Source organism: Buteo buteo, chromosome 4, assembly GCF_964188355.1.
Source record: "Buteo buteo chromosome 4, bButBut1.hap1.1, whole genome shotgun sequence".
NCBI classification, from domain to species: Eukaryota; Metazoa; Chordata; class Aves; order Accipitriformes; family Accipitridae; genus Buteo; species Buteo buteo.
In genome coordinates, this window is record NC_134174.1 from 52,536,610 (window position 1) to 52,553,814 (window position 17,205).

The following is a 17,205-nucleotide window of genomic DNA, read 5'->3' on the forward strand; positions in this document are numbered from 1 at the left end:
GAACATGAGCAATGAGAATTGCAAGATATAACATTTCTGACACATTCTGAAGGACTGGTAAAATCCAAATTCTCTGCTACACTAAAAATAAAAATCCAACTTGATGTGGAAATGGGGATATATACCACTGAAGTAGATTTGTGCTGAAATAGATGCACATGCTGTAAATCTGGTTGTTTGCACTCACTTTGCTCTGGTGGAAATTCAGGGTGATACCTAACTGGATCCAACACAATGTCTGTAACAAATTTTAGCATAGTTCTCTGATGACCAATACCCCATCTTCTGGGAGAGGATGGTACATAGCCTCCATAATCACCCCTGTAGTGGTTTGGAGGTCACTGGGTGCTTAAAAGCGGTAAGGTAGTTACTTTTTCTCTACTGTACTGTAGATAGCAGTACTTTCCAGAGCAAATAGTAGAAAGCAAAGTCAGCAATGCATGCCAAAAGTGTATTTCAACACATCTCTAATGCTTTCTCTTTGTCTTTCATTGCCTTAGTATCAAAACAGCAAAGGATTTCTTTTATTGTAAATTTAATTTCAACAACTTATTTTTTGTTTGCTCTCTCAAAAAAACCTATTGGTTTTAAATCAAATTAATTACAGAGAAGTAGCAAGTGTACAGGCTATTCTACAACATTTTTGTATACTGTTATTTAGTTGTATTCTAAGACATAGTTCCTAGCTAACAGTAGGAAGAATTATTATTATTTTTTAAATAAATTGAAAATTAATGTGCCCTGCAGTTTGGAAAAGTGAGATCTGGAAACAATTTGAAAGCAGAAATTGATGGAACTGGGCCATTAAACCAGCTGAAGACCTGGTTGATATTTTGAGATAATTTTGCTATGATCAATTTTATTTGGATAAAGTCTTTACAGGTAATGGCTGTTTTAAGGAATGAAAGCATATTCGCACCTCTCTAGAGTAGTTCTGTGGAAGAAGTCCCAGCTGGTAGAAAGCAAGTGATGTTTCTGCCTGTGTAGCACTTGTTTTTGATTTCAGAGGGGAATCAGAAGAAAATTACTTCAATGGGTGGTGACTTTAAATACAGCTGCTGCCTGGCAGAAAGTATGTTATCTCCCTTTTACCCAGGTGAAAACACTTCTACCTTGTGTCATGGATAGCATCAGAGCTCCAGCTGTATTGTCCCAAAGGAAGAGACAGAAAGGGATGCGTTCCCCAAACCTTTCCTGCAGTTATGAAATAAAGTTCAATAAGTATGTCATTTTTATTATGCAGAGGAAGATGGGGATGACCAGAAGGACATTTTTGATGGAGCTGGCAAGAAGAAAAGGTTTCCGAGTAGAAAGTGAACTAAGGTAGGAAAATGTTTATATGTGTAGAAATAACATGTAGTAATGCTGCTTGAAGCGTTCTAATTTAATAAATGTAATCATGCAAGTAAGTGTGGTTGAAGATTTTGCCTACATATTTGGTGGATATACTTTGTTCTTCCCGCTATAAAGATGCTTCAGGATCTCAGTGGGTGTTGCTAAAGTGTGGTTCGTTTTTATTGTCTTCTGGGCAAGCAACAGGCAGAACACAAACATTAGCAAAATTTCTTATTTTTTACCTCTAAAATCTGTGGTTCTAATTTATCTTAAGTTTGTTAATTTTAACATGTCTACATTTTTCAGTGTACTGCTTCTCACATGGCAAATAAAAACTGTAAGGTGTGAACTTGTTTTTCATGTGATATGTGTCTATGCCTTTGTATAGTCTCACTGGAGTCAATGAATCATGTCTTTAGCTGATTTAAATCAGCCATTGTTTATGTCCTCCTTGAAGTCAGGTTAAGATTAATCTAAACTCAATGGCCAATTCCTGAAATGAAAAAACATTAAATATACAGGAACAGAAAATGTGATGGGTTGAGGGGGACATTTCTCTAGAACACCTCTAGTATTCTAATATTTAACCTTCCTGTGAGTAATACACTGATGTGAGTCTCAAAGTTACTGGCTTACGCTTTGGTACAATCTGTAAGAGCACTGGAGAAAAAAACTAGGAATAAAGTACCACAGATGTGACATTTCAGGATGAAAATATACTTCACCTGCAGATTTGTCTGGTGGTGTTTCAATAAGCCAACTCATTTTGAAGGAAGCCTTCCTCCAAATAGTGCTTTTCATGAGTGCTAGTTATATTATGCAGTTCTCTGAAAGCTACATTGTTATGTAGGCTCTCTGAAAGGCTGGAAGAAAACCAAGTATTGATCATTTGTCTGTATCTGTATGCAGATAGTATACAACTGGATCCCCCCTATAAAAGCTCATTTCCACAGATTTTTTTCAATCCCATTGACTTTGAAAGCCTGAGGAAGAGGGGAGGATGAAATAATTTGTAAAGCAAGATTCAAGCAGGTATTGAACAGAAGTAGGCAATTAGTGTTTGATACAAAACTAATTGAATTCGTAGGGGAAAAAAAATGAACTGTGCTGTTCTGAATCCTACATTAACAATCCATTGAGGACTGAGTAGACGCTTTATCTGGTCTGCTTTGACACACAGGTATTTATTGCCACTATTTCAGACTTTCTGTAAGTTGTATGCAAGGCAGGTGTTATGTTTAATTTCAGCCTAGCTGCTACTGGATAAAACATAACTATTTAACTGTTGATTTTTGTTTTTGAAAATGCCAGAGGAAATGCTAAATTTGTTACGTTCTGTGCCAGGAAAAAAGTGCAGCTGTACAGGTACCAGAGGAAACTGGTGTGCAGCAGCTAAACTGCTGCTGTGAGCATAGCGATGGCAAAGTTCCCAGATCTGCAGCTCGGTACAAATACATTACATATGAATATTTTATATAAAGTGGAATAAACCACAGGAAGCAGAAGTTCTATGTCTCTAACTGATTTTTTTTTTTTTTTTTTTAACTCAAGCAAAGATGTGACAGTTTAATTAAAGTAGAACCTAGCAGGGATAGATAATAACAAATGCAATAGTATTTCATGAATATTCACCTAACCTAGACTTTTAATCTTTTAGATTAAAATAAATTTGGATTATTTTTTTCCCCCCAATGGACTCTGCTCTACAAGCTTCACAATATGGAGAGAAAAAAAAAAGTGCTATACTGTAACAGTCTTCGTATTTCCAAAGTATAATACATTCAATACATTTTATATCTTTCAAAAATATAGTACATTTAATGTATTGGAGAGTTATGTGATACCCGTTTTCTATGGTCAGTTTCTAGTATTTGTAATTGTGGTTTGGTGATTTAATGAAATCAGTGATTATTGGTATGAATCAGGGTCACAGGGATAGGCCAAGGGGTTTTGTTGGTCTCCTGGAAAGTAGTTTGCATTGAAAGGTTGTGCAGCCTGCCTTCATCAGTTATCAGCCCTCATTTTTAAGGTCCATACTAACCAGCTATCTCTACCAGTGGTGTCCTGTCTGCTTGGACAGGTTGGTAGATTAACTTCTCCAGGTGTTACAGAAGGGCTGCAAAGCAATCTGTCAGGTCTGTTTGAAATTTACTGTATATGCACAAGGCTGTCACCAGGATGGGTTAGCAGGAGGTTTACGGAGGCCTGCAAGTGGAGGCAGCTGCTATCGGGACAGTTTATGTTCCAATTCTAGGCTTATTTCTATAGAAACTAGGTCAAATAATGACACTGTCTTGTCTGTGCCTTTTCCCCAAGAAGCTTAGGAATCTGTTGACTGATATCATTTAATTTTGGCATATATTTCAGAGATACTGAGGTTCTACAAGTTTCATGAAAATGAATAGTTTTGTCCTTTATCTGTTGTTGTCTTTGTGGGTAACAGCACCCTCCTGGGGTTTGTGTGTGAAGGGGGAACAGTAGGAACCACTCAAGATTTCCTACCAAGTTAGTAGTTTTCTAAACTTGCTGAGGAACATCAGCAGGCCAGGTAGAAATTTACAGATCATCCTAAGTGTGTATGTAATTTTTTCTTGAAACATAACTGTCCCTGTCCATTATTTTCCTGTGGAAGGTGCAGAATTGTGTCTTTTTAATGATGAACTATCATGGGATTCTTTCCAATGTTATTCTAGTACATGGACCCAAATTTAGTGTAATAAAGTCTGTGCTACTGTATTTTTAAGCAATGTACACCATATAATCTATTGAACAATAACTCAATCTGTACATTTTATATTCACTAAACTAAGATATCAGTTTTGTAAGAGACTGGCCTCTTAATAGCAAGGAAGCAGTCTTTAGATGGAGTGCATAATTCATAAGTTATGAACATTTGACAATGCCATAAGTAAAAAGCTTAATATAAGAACATAAAAGTTAAATTTACAAAAAGATATTACTAGCCGTAAAGCTTTAAAGAATTATTGTTAACAGACTTTTTAATACTGTAAATCTTTCATTCATTGATCAAGAATATTGAGAAGGGGCTATCAGGTATCGTAAAGTAGCCTTTTCATTATGGTACTGGTCGCGCAAGCCAAATATTTTCAGAGTCGCAAAAAGTGCGTAATAGGTTAAAGTCTTTATGGAAGGCAAATGATACTGAAAGAAACAAAATGCTGCACTTACGGGAGCTTACGGCTAAAGTCTTTCCTCAAAGCAGATTCGGTGACTGGAATAGATATATTGTGATATGAAAATACAACTGCTTCCCACATCCTAACGTACAATATATGCTAAAATTTCAGGAAGTGCGTGATAAGTAAATATGGAAATAGCAGCTCTATATGTGTACAGCTGGGTTCAGGAAAAAAGGAGACTTCTTTTTCTGTACTTCTTGACAGTGACTCTGTCACTCATATTGTGGCCGAGAACAACTCTTACCTGGAGGTGCTGGACTGGCTGAGAGGACAGGCTGTGGGCGACAGCTCCAGGTTTGAACTACTGGATATCTCCTGGTTCACAGCCTGCATGGAAGCAGGAAGACCAGTTGATTCAGAAATGAAGTATCGTCTCATGGTAAGACAGATCCTTCAGTGCAAATACAGTGATGTTCAAAATGCATGACTGTGATTAGTTGGTTTTTTTATATACTTGCGTTGTGATATATTTTTTGAATTTAAAACCTTTTTTTACTAAAGTTTACATGAGTAATTCGCAGTTTTAACAGATTAAAGAGACCTTCCATACCTTCTCTATCAGTGTCTGGTAATGCTAAATTACTATGCCATCACGTTACAAACTGGTAATATACATCATCCCTGTAAAAAAAAAAAAAAAAAAAAAAAAAAAAAAAGGGGGGGGGGGGTGCCATTAAAGGGGAAATATCCATCAATGAAGCACTCGCTGTTGTTGTGGTACTTGTGGTATTTCCACAAATACTTCAACGTCATGGTAAATGTCCCACTGAGAGCAGTGTGTTTTAATGGGCTCCTGATGGAATACTTTGCCTCTTCAAAACAATACAAAAATATTAAAACCTTTGCTGTTTGGAAGTGATCAGCTAACCACTAGGCCCTTGAAGGACCTGTGAAATGAAGGCTGCTGCAGTCTGTAGACATGCATTTACAAACTTGGCACCATCAAGTAAAACTGTCCTAAGAAAAAAAATGGTTTTATTATATTGTATTCTCTCCCAATGGGAGCTCTAAGTCAGAGGATATTGTGAACGGCAGGCTGATTATTTGGTGAACGGTGTTTGACCTTGAAGCAATGGATGATGACATACTTTGATCTATATCTGACAAAATTATGTGCTAATTTCTCAAATTGGAGCGTAGTGTGAAACGGTGGTATTCAATACCCCCAGTACAAACTATAAATGATGAGGGTGTGGTAGGGATGCCTGGCGCGCTGTGCACAGAGCAACGACAGCACGTGCCGCTGGGCCGTGAAATAGACCCTGCGCTGCGGCAGGATGAACCTATTCCCTTGTTCTGCACGCATTCAAGCCTCACGGTGATGGATATAACATGCCCTGGTGAAGAAATTAATTCATACATCAAGAGAATAACAAATCTGGTCTAAAGCTCTCTGAAGTGAGGGATTCCTGATGATTTCTGAGGGTCTGGATTAGGCTCCATGTGAACTGTTATCCCACTGCAAAAATGATAACTGGGAAACCTGTAAACACTGGGACCACGGCAGGATCATCAGCGTGTACCTTCCTGTGAGGCAGAGGATGCCTGAATATTTAACAGCAGTATCACACTGTTCGCTGCTTCTTCATCCTGTTTAGATTATGAAGGATGATTCATAAATACCACCCTTCCCCAAGAAAAACTGTAGCTCCTGATTAATTTTTTCAAACATCTTTCATTGCCAGAAACTATTTTTCAGGATTTTACATGTAAGAATTACTGTTTAATAACAGTTGTGGGTGGGGGTGGGGAGTGAATACACCAGATGGAGCTGTCGCTCTCAGACTCAGCATAATTCCATGACAGAATATGTGTTTGTATTTGCAATCCTTCCAATGAAGTATTTTTGCAATATGTTTATAATATTTTCAGTGAATCTGCTGGAGGGAGAATAGACCAAAGAAATTAATGCAAAACAGAAAATACCTGAAAACCTTGTAACTACTATATTGTGTAATCTCACAGGCAAACAGGTCGTAAAAATAAAAATACTGGGTATGCAAAGAAGTTCTCTAAACAAGAAATAAATCCAAAAACATCAGCAAAAATCCTGTGAACTTTGCTGAGAGTTTCACATCAGGATTAAAAGTAAACTAAATTACCCTTTATGTACATTCTTAGTTTCAGCAGTGTGTAAAGACCTATAGATTCAGACATCTCAGAAAATAGATGGGTTTTTTTCCTTTCAAAGTCAGAAATGCCTTTGTCTTTCTCCAAAATGTCTCCAACGATGCTGAAGCTTACTTTTTTTTTTTTTTTTTTTTAAATCAATGAGGAGGCCACTGCAAGTTGAACTGCCTTAGTTTTCTTTTATATATAAAAGTCCTTTTGGAGTACTGCTGGAGCAAAAACTTCTGAAAAAGGTAGCAGCACTGTCAGGAGACCATTAGTATACTTTGAGACTGGCTCTGCAAGTAAGACCTTCTGTTTTTATCGAAACATAAAGATTTCGTGGTAATAAATGTAGAGTGCAATAAGCAAGCCAGTGACAACTGTACCATTAACATTAAAGCTTATAGTTAAGACCAGTCTTAATTATATAGTGACTCTAAAGAGATAAGCATATTTGTAAAGCAAACAAGGAAGGAAGAGCAAGGATTCTAGAATTTCAGCAAATTTAAAAATAATTTTATTGTTGCAGTGTCACCATGATTATTTTTTTTTTCTGCCTTGAGAAATGAGGAAGGGTTGAAGTAATGGTGAATTTTCTTTTTAAGTACTAGACCAAAATCATATATAATGTAATTTAATTGGAGTTTCACTGAAGACAAATTTGGTCCATTATGTCAGTCCTGTAAAATGTGAAATGAAAGTGAATGAACAACCCTTGAACTCAGGCTACATCATGAAGGCTTTGAGGTATAAGGAATGGATTGCAGTGGGGGAATGTTTTGGGTGAATAAAATTGCCATTAATATCAACAGCAGTAAAATTTCCACTTTCAGATCTTACAGTAGCCTATTTGGAAGGTTGTTCTTCATTCAGGACATTTGTTTTAATGGATTACTAAAAAGAAATGTCCTTCTTCATGCAAAACAAGGGGAATAAAGTCAGAGTTACAGACGATTAGCTAACATATTAATTACAGTTGTCACCAAAGTACATCTTTCTGTGGTTGCGAATGATCCAAGAGGTGCTCTGATGTTAGTGATTTATAGGGTATAAAAGGTTGGGTGACCAGATCTAAGATGGTCTGAATTCTTATTGATTCATTTGGTAACAGTTGACTTTTATAGTTAATAGCCATCATTTAATTTAATAGGCTATGGAAGTGTGGTAGCCAAACATCCGCTTTAAAGGGAAATCAAAGTATTTCTCTGCTTTGTCCAGAGATGCCCTTCCCACCACAAGCAGATGGGTATTCTGGACAATAGCAGGACATGGACATCAATATGTATGCAAGGGCATCCCCATATGCTAGAAAGTAGTGATGTTTCCTGGGTAATGGAAAAGAAAGAGGCAGAGGGGAAGCTTTCAGAAGGATAAAAAGAAAGGAAGAGAACGTTAAGTGGGTTCACATCCTCAGCAGCCTTAGGAACTGTGCTGTGATTGTGTCTCTTCCGCCTTTTTCTCAGTCAGAACCCCAAAGTTGTTAGTTAGTTAGGTTTTTTTTAGAAAGGAAAAGAGATTTATTTCCTGAACAAAGGATTTCCCTCCACATTAGGAAAAGGAAGTACCACATCTTTTGATCCCTTGTTGTATCATGTGACAAGCAACTCATATTTAACATTTTCTGGAGTGTCTCACTCTGTTGCCTCGTGAAAGAGAGAGGCTCTAACTAATGGAAGAAATTCTTCATACTGACAGTCAGAGTTTCCCAGAAAATAAAATGAAACTTATAAACTGGCTGCCTTCTCTTCATAAAATGCTGGATATCAGCAGACTTCATTATTTGATCAATGCTGTCTGGACTACAAAGCTGCTGGCTGTTGAATAAAGTGGCCTGACACAGTCTCTAGTATCTGCGCACCTTACTCACTGCTGCTCTGTTTTCTCTCTGTTATTTCCCTATGTCATTATACTACTTTGTGTATTAAAAAAAATAGTTTGACAAAGAGCAAAGTAGTCCTCTACAAGATTAATTCTGCAACTAAGCCCCTCTGCTGTGCAAATAGATGCTAGTGGTACAGGATGATTTTCTTGCTTATGCCATGTAGAAAATGTCACCGTGAAGGAGTGGCAGTGACTTTCACTCTTACTTCAGCCTGGATGTGGGGTACAAACTCTGACTAGCTCTAGCAATTCAGTAGCCTACACATTTAGATTTTTTTTTCAGTGGTTGCCCCTGTGCAGTGTATCATAATTTAATTTTAATGTATTGAATTTATCTGCAAAAAAAGGAATTTTAATTCTTACTTTTTTCTCATATCCATAGTTGTTTCTTCCCAGTACTACAAATTATTTTGAGGTAGTGTGAGTTTCCAGGATTGCTTGTTCTACACTGTAATTGCTGCCGGATGAAAGTTTTGGTTTGTCCCATCTGATCTTCCCACCAAAACCCAGTATCAATCCTGTTCCTATGTTCTGCTGATGATAGATCATCTCTGTAGTTCTCATGCAGGCATCGTAATATTCCCTAAAAATCAGACTATAGTGATTACTGTTTGCTAGATGTTTTTGCTGTTGATTTCTAGCTGAAGTTTCTTCTGTTGTTATATATAATCAAGGCCTGTTAATTAAAAACATAACTATTACTGATTAAGAAAAATGCTCAAATATCTCTGCTAAGGCAGGAACAGGATGTTTATGTGCCAGTCTATCACCCTCTTAAACGCATAGAGTTTCTGCATTAATTCTGCTCTCATCCACAATGCTAGGTAATGCTACATGTAAGGTTCTTGTTCTTTGTGTGTATATATCCTAATGAAGATAATAGCTTATTATATATTCTATTCAGTAACGTTGTGTTTGTTCGCAGTCTTTGCAGCTGGCACTATCATTTCAAGCAGTATATTAGCTGTAATCAGTCATAGTTTATATGATTTAAAATCAATTTTAAAGTATAATTCATGAATGTGTGCAAAAGTGGATGAGTTGTGCTGTTGATCCTGGCTGAAACCCATTTCAGTTATTCCCAAGAGTGGTCTTACACATAAAATAGCTTCCTTCCTTTCAGTGTATACTATGGAAACTGCCATATAATTCACTGCTCCTTCAGCTGTGCAAGTAAATGCCTTTTTTGTGTGTGCATGAATACCGTTATTTAACTACTCTGTATCAAATACAAAGGCAATTTAGCATGAAATTATATGTGTGGGGGAGTGTGTGTGAAGGCACATACACATATTTATAGGTTTGCCTAGCACAGATGCTAGCTGTATGTCTGCACGTCTTTGGATACAGGGGAGAAAGGGCTCATCATTCCATTATTGGGGTGAAAATTTCCTCCATGTATCTTTGTGATATTTTTTGTTGTTGTTGAACCATTTCCCTGTGGTTTTGGATAGTGCAATGCAATACATTTTTGATAGATCTGCTAAATGTTTTCAAACAAAATGACAAATAGCAAAAAATACACAGAAATGCTGAGAATGCTTTGGGTGTTTCCCAAGTATTTAAGATTTGGGCACTTCTAATGAAAGCAAAGGGATTAAAGGACTGGGCATATAAGGCAGCAGAAAAGCTGGTGCTAGACTGTCTTTTCAGTTGCTCACTGGTCAGGACACTTGCATATTGAGGACTTGTGCTTAGGACTCTCTTTTGTCAACAGGGACACAATTCTGTGTATCCTGCCTTTCAGGAGAATCCCCCCCCCCCCCCCCCCCCATTGGGGTGGGTTGCCCACAAACGTTTTTGTTGATCTTGGTCGATTTTGCATGGAGCAAAATTAGGTGAAAAGCAAACAAGCATGTAGGTAGCCTGGTGGTTGGGAAATTCCCATTTAAGATTTGGCACCTGGTTCCTTTTCCTTGCTCCAGCAAACATCCAAAAATGATGTCTGAATTGGATCAGCATGTAAGGAAGGGGCTGAGTGAGAAATCACATCATAAGAGGAACACTAGCTGTTGGTTGAAAGGGTGGAGATGACTCTTCCATGGCTGTTTGTAAATGTTTCCTTTGCTTTATAATGACCCCAAAATAGAACATTTAGCTCAATGAATTAAATCTAAACCAAAAAAGTTTTCTTTCATTTTACCTGGAAGAGGGGGGAAAAGTTTAAAGTCATACAAACATTTTTCCTCCACCACTGAATTAAAAAAAAAAAAAAAAAAGTCAGTTATTTGAGCATCTCCTTTTTTCTTTTTTCCTTTTTTCCTTTTTTCCTTTTTTCCTTTTTTCCTTTTTTCCTTTTTTCCTTTTTTCCTTTTTTCCTTTTTTCCTTTTTTCCCTTTTTCCCTTTTTCCCTTTTTCCCTTTTTCCCTTTTTCCCTTTTTCCCTTTTTCCCTTTTTCCCTTTTTCCCTTTTTCCCTTTTTCCCTTTTTCCCCTTTTTTCCCTTTTTTCCCTTTTTCCCCTTTTTCCCCTTTTTCCCCTTTTTCCCCTTTTTCCCCTTTTTCCCTTTTTTCCCTTTTTTCCCTTTTTTCCCTTTTTTCCCTTTTTTCCCTTTTTTCCCTTTTTTCCCTTTTTTCCCTTTTTTCCCTTTTTTCCCTTTTTTCCCTTTTTCCCTTTTTCCCCTTTTTTCCCTTTTTCCCCTTTTTTCCCTTTTTCCCCTTTTTTCCCTTTTTCCCCTTTTTTCCCTTTTTCCCCTTTTTCCCCTTTTTCCCCTTTTTCCCCTTTTTCCCCTTTTTCCCCTTTTTCCCCTTTTTCCCCTTTTTCCCCTTTTTCCCCTTTTTCCCCTTTTTCCCTTTTTTCCCTTTTTCCCTTTTTCCCCTTTTTCCCCTTTTTCCCCTTTTTCCCCTTTTTCCCCTTTTTCCCCTTTTTCCCCTTTTTCCCCTTTTTCCCCTTTTTCCCCTTTTTCCCCTTTTTCCCCTTTTTCCCCTTTTTCCCCTTTTTCCCCTTTTTCCCCTTTTTCCCCTTTTTCCCCTTTTTCCCCTTTTTCCCCTTTTTCCCCTTTTTCCCCTTTTTCCCCTTTTTCCCCTTTTTCCCCTTTTTCCCCTTTTTCCCCTTTTTCCCCTTTTTCCCCTTTTTCCCCTTTTTCCCCTTTTTCCCCTTTTTCCCCTTTTTCCCCTTTTTCCCCTTTTTCCCCTTTTTCCCCTTTTTCCCCTTTTTTTTTTCCCCTCCTCAGTCTAAATACCTGATTTTATATTGAATAATCTAGTGTTTTCTGGGAAAACTCTGTTCTTTCAAGCTTATCCGCTCTTAAAGCTTTGTGGTTTATCAATATTACTGCAATAATAAGAGTAGTAGAGACTTGCCCTGTAGAGAGACTTTTTTTTTTTTAAATGACAGTGCCATTGAAAACTGCCTGCAAGAACTTACTGCAGAAAATGAAAAATCCCAGTAAACACCAGATAAACTGGTATTGTTAGTGCAGCCAATGTGAAATTACATGTTTTTCCTAGAAAGATGGTAGAAGCGTTATTATTCTCTTGCCTTCTCTTTAAAGGTACATATTTTGGGATCATGAAATGTACTTTTGGTATTTTAGGCTATTTGACAGGTGTGTCACCAACCCTTCTCCCCGTTTTTTGTTGTTAGGAACAAGATCAGTCTCCTCCTTTGAATACACCTGAATCAGAAGTGCCATCATTTACTGCAAGCAAAGTATCTCAGTATTCGTGTCAAAGGAAGACAACTTTAAATAACTACAACAAGAAGTTCACGGTAATACTTATTCTATCTATGAAATAAAACCTAGCATAAATAAAATAATACGGTACTTGCATCAATATTTTCTATGGTACCCTCAGCAAATTCATGAGTTAAACAGGCAGCACAATTATAAAAATTTAAAAAGTTATATATCTGCCATACTTAAATTAAAATTAAGTTCAAATTTAATTACATCCTTTAAGTATTGCTGAAAGCTTAACACAGTGGATCTTTAAATACACTAATAGCTTGTAAACACATGAATTTTTAAAACAAATGATAGAATGGCATTCTGAAAATGTCTTTTAGCTTTTCATCACAGTCTTATTTGACAAATTGGAAGTAATGGTAAGCGAAAGTTTGGTTTAGGTCAGTCCAAGGTACTTCACAATTGCTGTGCTGCCTTCTTGCTTGCCCAGGTGTTTGGTTCTTCAAAGTGTGATTGTAAGCTTGAGATTTTCACAACTGCTTAGTTATGAAAACAGATTGCATGATCAATGTAATTACTTTAACATGATGAAAAAAAGCCTTAAATTGTCTAGTTAAATAGAAATCTTAGAGACTGTCATATATCCTATTTAATGCTCATAACATTACACAGTTCAGTGGGTATGAAGAGCCTGAGTCACCTGGTCTAAATTCCTCTTAAGTTATTGTGCCTAATGGCTCCTCTTGGCTGGCTCTAGATACTCAGTGACAACTATTCAATAGGAAACGTTTGACACAGAGACTCTAATGTAGTATAGTCTGGATAAATCTGGCATAGTTACATTTATATGTTTCAATTATAGCGTGAAACACCTTCTCATCTTCCTAAAGTTTTATTATTTATTTTGTTATTATTTATAATTTTTATGCTTTTACTTCATGTGTGCCTATAAATACACAAAAATCTTTCAAGTAAATATTATTTGTAAGATCCATGTAAAAAGAATAAAACCAGATACCAGTAATTTGAGAATAAAAAACATTTACAAGGTAAATACTAAAACCTCTGGGAATTCAGAACTAAAGATAAACCTAAGAGCAACTCTGAAATGTCTTGAATGCATAGTTAAAAATTAAAACCCCTAGATTTTGCCTTGTAGTGATGCTTTTAAATAATGATCAATTATACCAATTATATAATAGTGTTTAAGGTACTCAAGCAGGTTGAACTGTTTGCTTATTTAAAAAAAATTCCCATTTTGAGCAATCTGATGGGAATTTAGTTTTGACCCTGCTTTGAGCCTGAGGTTAGACTAGAGGCCTCCTGAAGTCCTTTCCAACCCCAATGATTCCAACATTTCCAAAACTGCTTCTTTTGAAATAGCTACCATGCCCCACCTCCTGCTAGAAAAACAAGGCTGTGAATGCTACCATTTAATCTCTTGAAAGTGGTCATTCTTTTTCACTGTTTACAAATATCAAATACACCCTGCTGTAGGGTAAGGTGTCAGACCAAATATAGTATGATCCAAAGATTCAGTAAAATACTGGCCTTCTTGGAGAAATAGGAAGTAAGTGCCTTTGTTCTACACTTCCTGAAAACAGTGGAATACGGGAGTCTGACTCTTTCTTGAATTTTCTGTAGTAAGACATTTTGTCAGTCATTCTGAAGGTAAAAAATTAGAAGTAATCGTGATGGATTATGGCAAAGTACAATGGCTACTCCTAGAAAGCAACAAGTTGTTGATTTTTAATTATCGTTAACAATTTGAGCACAAAAAGGTCTAGAATAAGGTAGTTCTCTTTTTAATGTTACCTTTTACAATTATTTTTAATTTTGAAAGATCTAATATCTTTATTTGTAAATTCACACAGTATTCTTCCATTTTCCAAGACTGAGTACTATAACTCTAGTGAATATATAGTTTGTCTCCTAGCTGCTGAATTCCCGAATTTAGTCCAAGATTCAGTTCAAGTGAAAACTGTGATAGCAGCAACATATTCATTGAGTGGTTTCTGTCATACTTGTGTTTCACAAAGAAGCAGTCCCTAAATTACTTCCAGGTTTATCATTGCAGCAGTCTTAATGTCAGAGGACAACTTGTATTTGATAAATGAATTTAGCTGAACACATGAGAAGCAGGGCAGTTCGATGACTGAAGCACTGAGACTCCCTTCTGTTATCCTATATATCAAACATTTCTGAGTCTGGCTAGAAATTAGGTTTTGTAGTGACAAAGGTAGCAGTTTTTCATCTTCATACTTTGAAAGTAACTGTTCTGAGTTCATGCTGTATTTTATTTCTGGAGGTGGTACTGGGCAAGCTGATAATGCGTATGAGTCTGCCTAGCATCTGCATCTTGACAGTTGTAATGTGTGGTGGGTTGACCTTGGCTGGATGCCAGGTGCCCACCAACCTGCTCTATCACTCTCCTCCTCAGTGGCGGGGCGGAGGGAGAAAATAAGGTGGGAAAAAACTCATGCGTCAACATAAAGGCAGTTTAATAAGAGCAAAGAACGTGCACAGAGGCAAAGGAAAACAAAAGATTTATTCTCTACTTCACATAAGCAGGTGATGCCCAGCCACTTCCTGGGAAGTAGGGCTTCAGTACGTGTAGCAGTTGCTCCAGAAAACGAACATCATAATAACGAAGGCCCCCCCCCTCCTTTCTCTTGGGTTTTATTGCTGAGCAGACATCATATGGTATGGAATATCCCTTTGGTCAGTTTGGGTGAGCTGTCCTGGCTATGTTCCCTCCCAAGATCTTGCCCACCCCCAGCCTACTGGTGAGGGGGAAGCGTTGGAGAGACAGCCTTGATGCTATGCAAGCACTGCTCACCACTAGCCAAAACACTGGTGTGTTATCAACACCTTTTTAGGTACCAATGCAGAGCACAGCACTATGAGGGCTGCTATGGGGAAAAATTAACTCCATCTCAGCCAGACCCATAATGTAACTCCTTAGGGCTGTTGCTCTTTTTCCTCACAACCAAAGCTTGCAATAACAGCAGAAAGGCTTGGGTGTTTATAGACTGCAAGAGCTGGCCGGTTCCCTGGAGGCCTGCCAGTTAGTCTGCCTAATGTCAGAGGAGCCTGATTTTCAGTTTTGCTGTTGTTTTGTCGGTCTTGCATTAAACCTGTAATTCTTGTTCTCAAATAAAAGTGTTCCAACAGATTTTTCAGTGCGAGCACTTAGCAAATGCACTGAAGCATTGGTATAATTCACTTGTGCATGCTGTGGGCAGCCAACCATTAAATGACAGATTTTCCCTGGCTCAGAACTCTATATCCTGAAAATTAGGTCCAAACCATCTTGAATTATGTGTTGATGATAGTATTTTGTTATAACAACTTTATTCTGTGAGCCAGGGTTGTTCCCTTTCCTTACAGATTTTCTATTTTCTTTGGTTAGCTTGAAAATAATGTTTTTTGTTCTTGCCTCTAACAGGGTCACAAAACTATTCCTTGCTTATGTGTTCTTGGATGAACTCATATATATTCTTCCTCTTACTGGACTTTGCCTTGATACTGTGTATCAAATTCCCCTTTAAGATGAGTAGTAGTTATGTTTGAGAAAGAGTAGTATTTACATTTGACATCCTTTAGTCTCTTCAGAAGAGCAGGAAAACAGTCACTAATAGGAAGTGACGTGCGTACAATGAGGCTTTGACTGTGCTGCTTCAGACACATTTGGAGACTTCATTTCTGGACAACTTGGTATTTAATCAGCAGTTTTAATCTTGAGTCCTCTTCTGTATATATTTTACCGTGAAAGACCATTTATTAAAACCAAATAGCAGAGATATTTGATGAGAGCTCATGAGGACAATGTGGTGGTTTAACACACTAGATGCAAGTTCTGTGTTTAAGTGTCCCATGTTTTCTTTCTACTGTAATGGCCAGAAAATAACTTACAGAAAGGTGGGCAAACCAGTTTTACATCATGGAAGAAGGTGCAGAAGGGTTGGCAGACTGTGCAGATGTGAAGGTTTCATGACTGTGTTTGGTATGGGGTAAATCCTACCCAAGTTATTTTGTTTTATGAGCGGTTGAGTAGTATTAAGGCCTGTTGTGTGAAGAATAGACTAGGTATGTCAGACTGCATGCCAAGGAGGAGACAGTGGCATTGTGTGGCAGTTCATGGAGGAAAAATGCAACCACTGCAGGCTTGTGGGGCCTCATGCAGTCTTTGGGTCACTGTGCGTCATGTACCATGAGGTCACACTACATAGGTTGGGAACCACTGCCATGGGCTTTACTCATTTGAGTGATTCAGGAATGCACCTGAATGCATAGCCCTGACTCCAGAGGTGAACTGTAGCTGTTCAGATGGGTAAAGGTGCAAAACAAAAGGGCAAATAATTTCACCAGAGGCTGTGCCTTAGCATGTTTCCTTTACGTTTGTCTTAAACATTGATGTTATTATGGAATAGAATACTATAATATTGTTCTCTGGCTCATTTGTAAATAGCTAGCCATCCTCCCCCTCTCCCACTGAAAATATACACTTGGGGGCTGCATTGTGTTTTCATGTGGTAAAATAAATGGAGTCATTCTGCTGTGCCCGAGAGGGGTTGTTGAATTTGAATATTAATACCAGACTGCAATAAAATTCAGAAAGACATTCTTCTGTGAGGAAAATACAATTTAATTCTTACAGAAGAAACTAATTAAGTCAGAGGCAAATGGTTCTGTGATTCTGAGGCTTATTGCTAATGCTACTGAAAGTTACTCTGCTTTGGCTGTTACTCATGGTAATGAGAACGTGGATGTTTAGCATGGGAAAGATGCCTGGTTTCCTTTCCACTCTGTTAGAGAGAGAAAAAAAAAGAAATTCCCTTTTTTATTTTCTCTTCTTTTTTACCTATAGAACCATGTATCAGTTATGCCAGTGGCCCAAGCATTTATTATTATTATTCCATTTTAAAACAGACCTCAGGAGAACCTCAACTTTAATTTTATAATGAACTTGGGAGCTCTGTAGGTAGAAAACCACTAACTGAATGCATATCCGTAATAACATGTACTGTCTTACTGGCATAGCCTGCTTC

General features: G+C 37.5%; 1 protein-coding gene across 2 annotated transcripts in view; it reads left to right on the forward strand.

The window, feature by feature from the left end:
* The first annotated feature begins 1,120 nt into the window (after positions 1–1,120).
* The window catches only part of DNTT (DNA nucleotidylexotransferase), a 98,145-nt gene continuing 82,060 nt past the window's right edge, over positions 1,121–17,205 (forward strand). For both annotated transcript variants that reach the window (XM_075026133.1, XM_075026132.1), the window contains exons 1-3: positions 1,121–1,323; positions 4,740–4,914; positions 12,112–12,237. In XM_075026133.1, coding sequence (XP_074882234.1) covers positions 1,121–1,323; positions 4,740–4,914; positions 12,112–12,237 — 504 coding nt within the window. The remainder of the gene's footprint in view (positions 1,324–4,739; positions 4,915–12,111; positions 12,238–17,205) is intronic.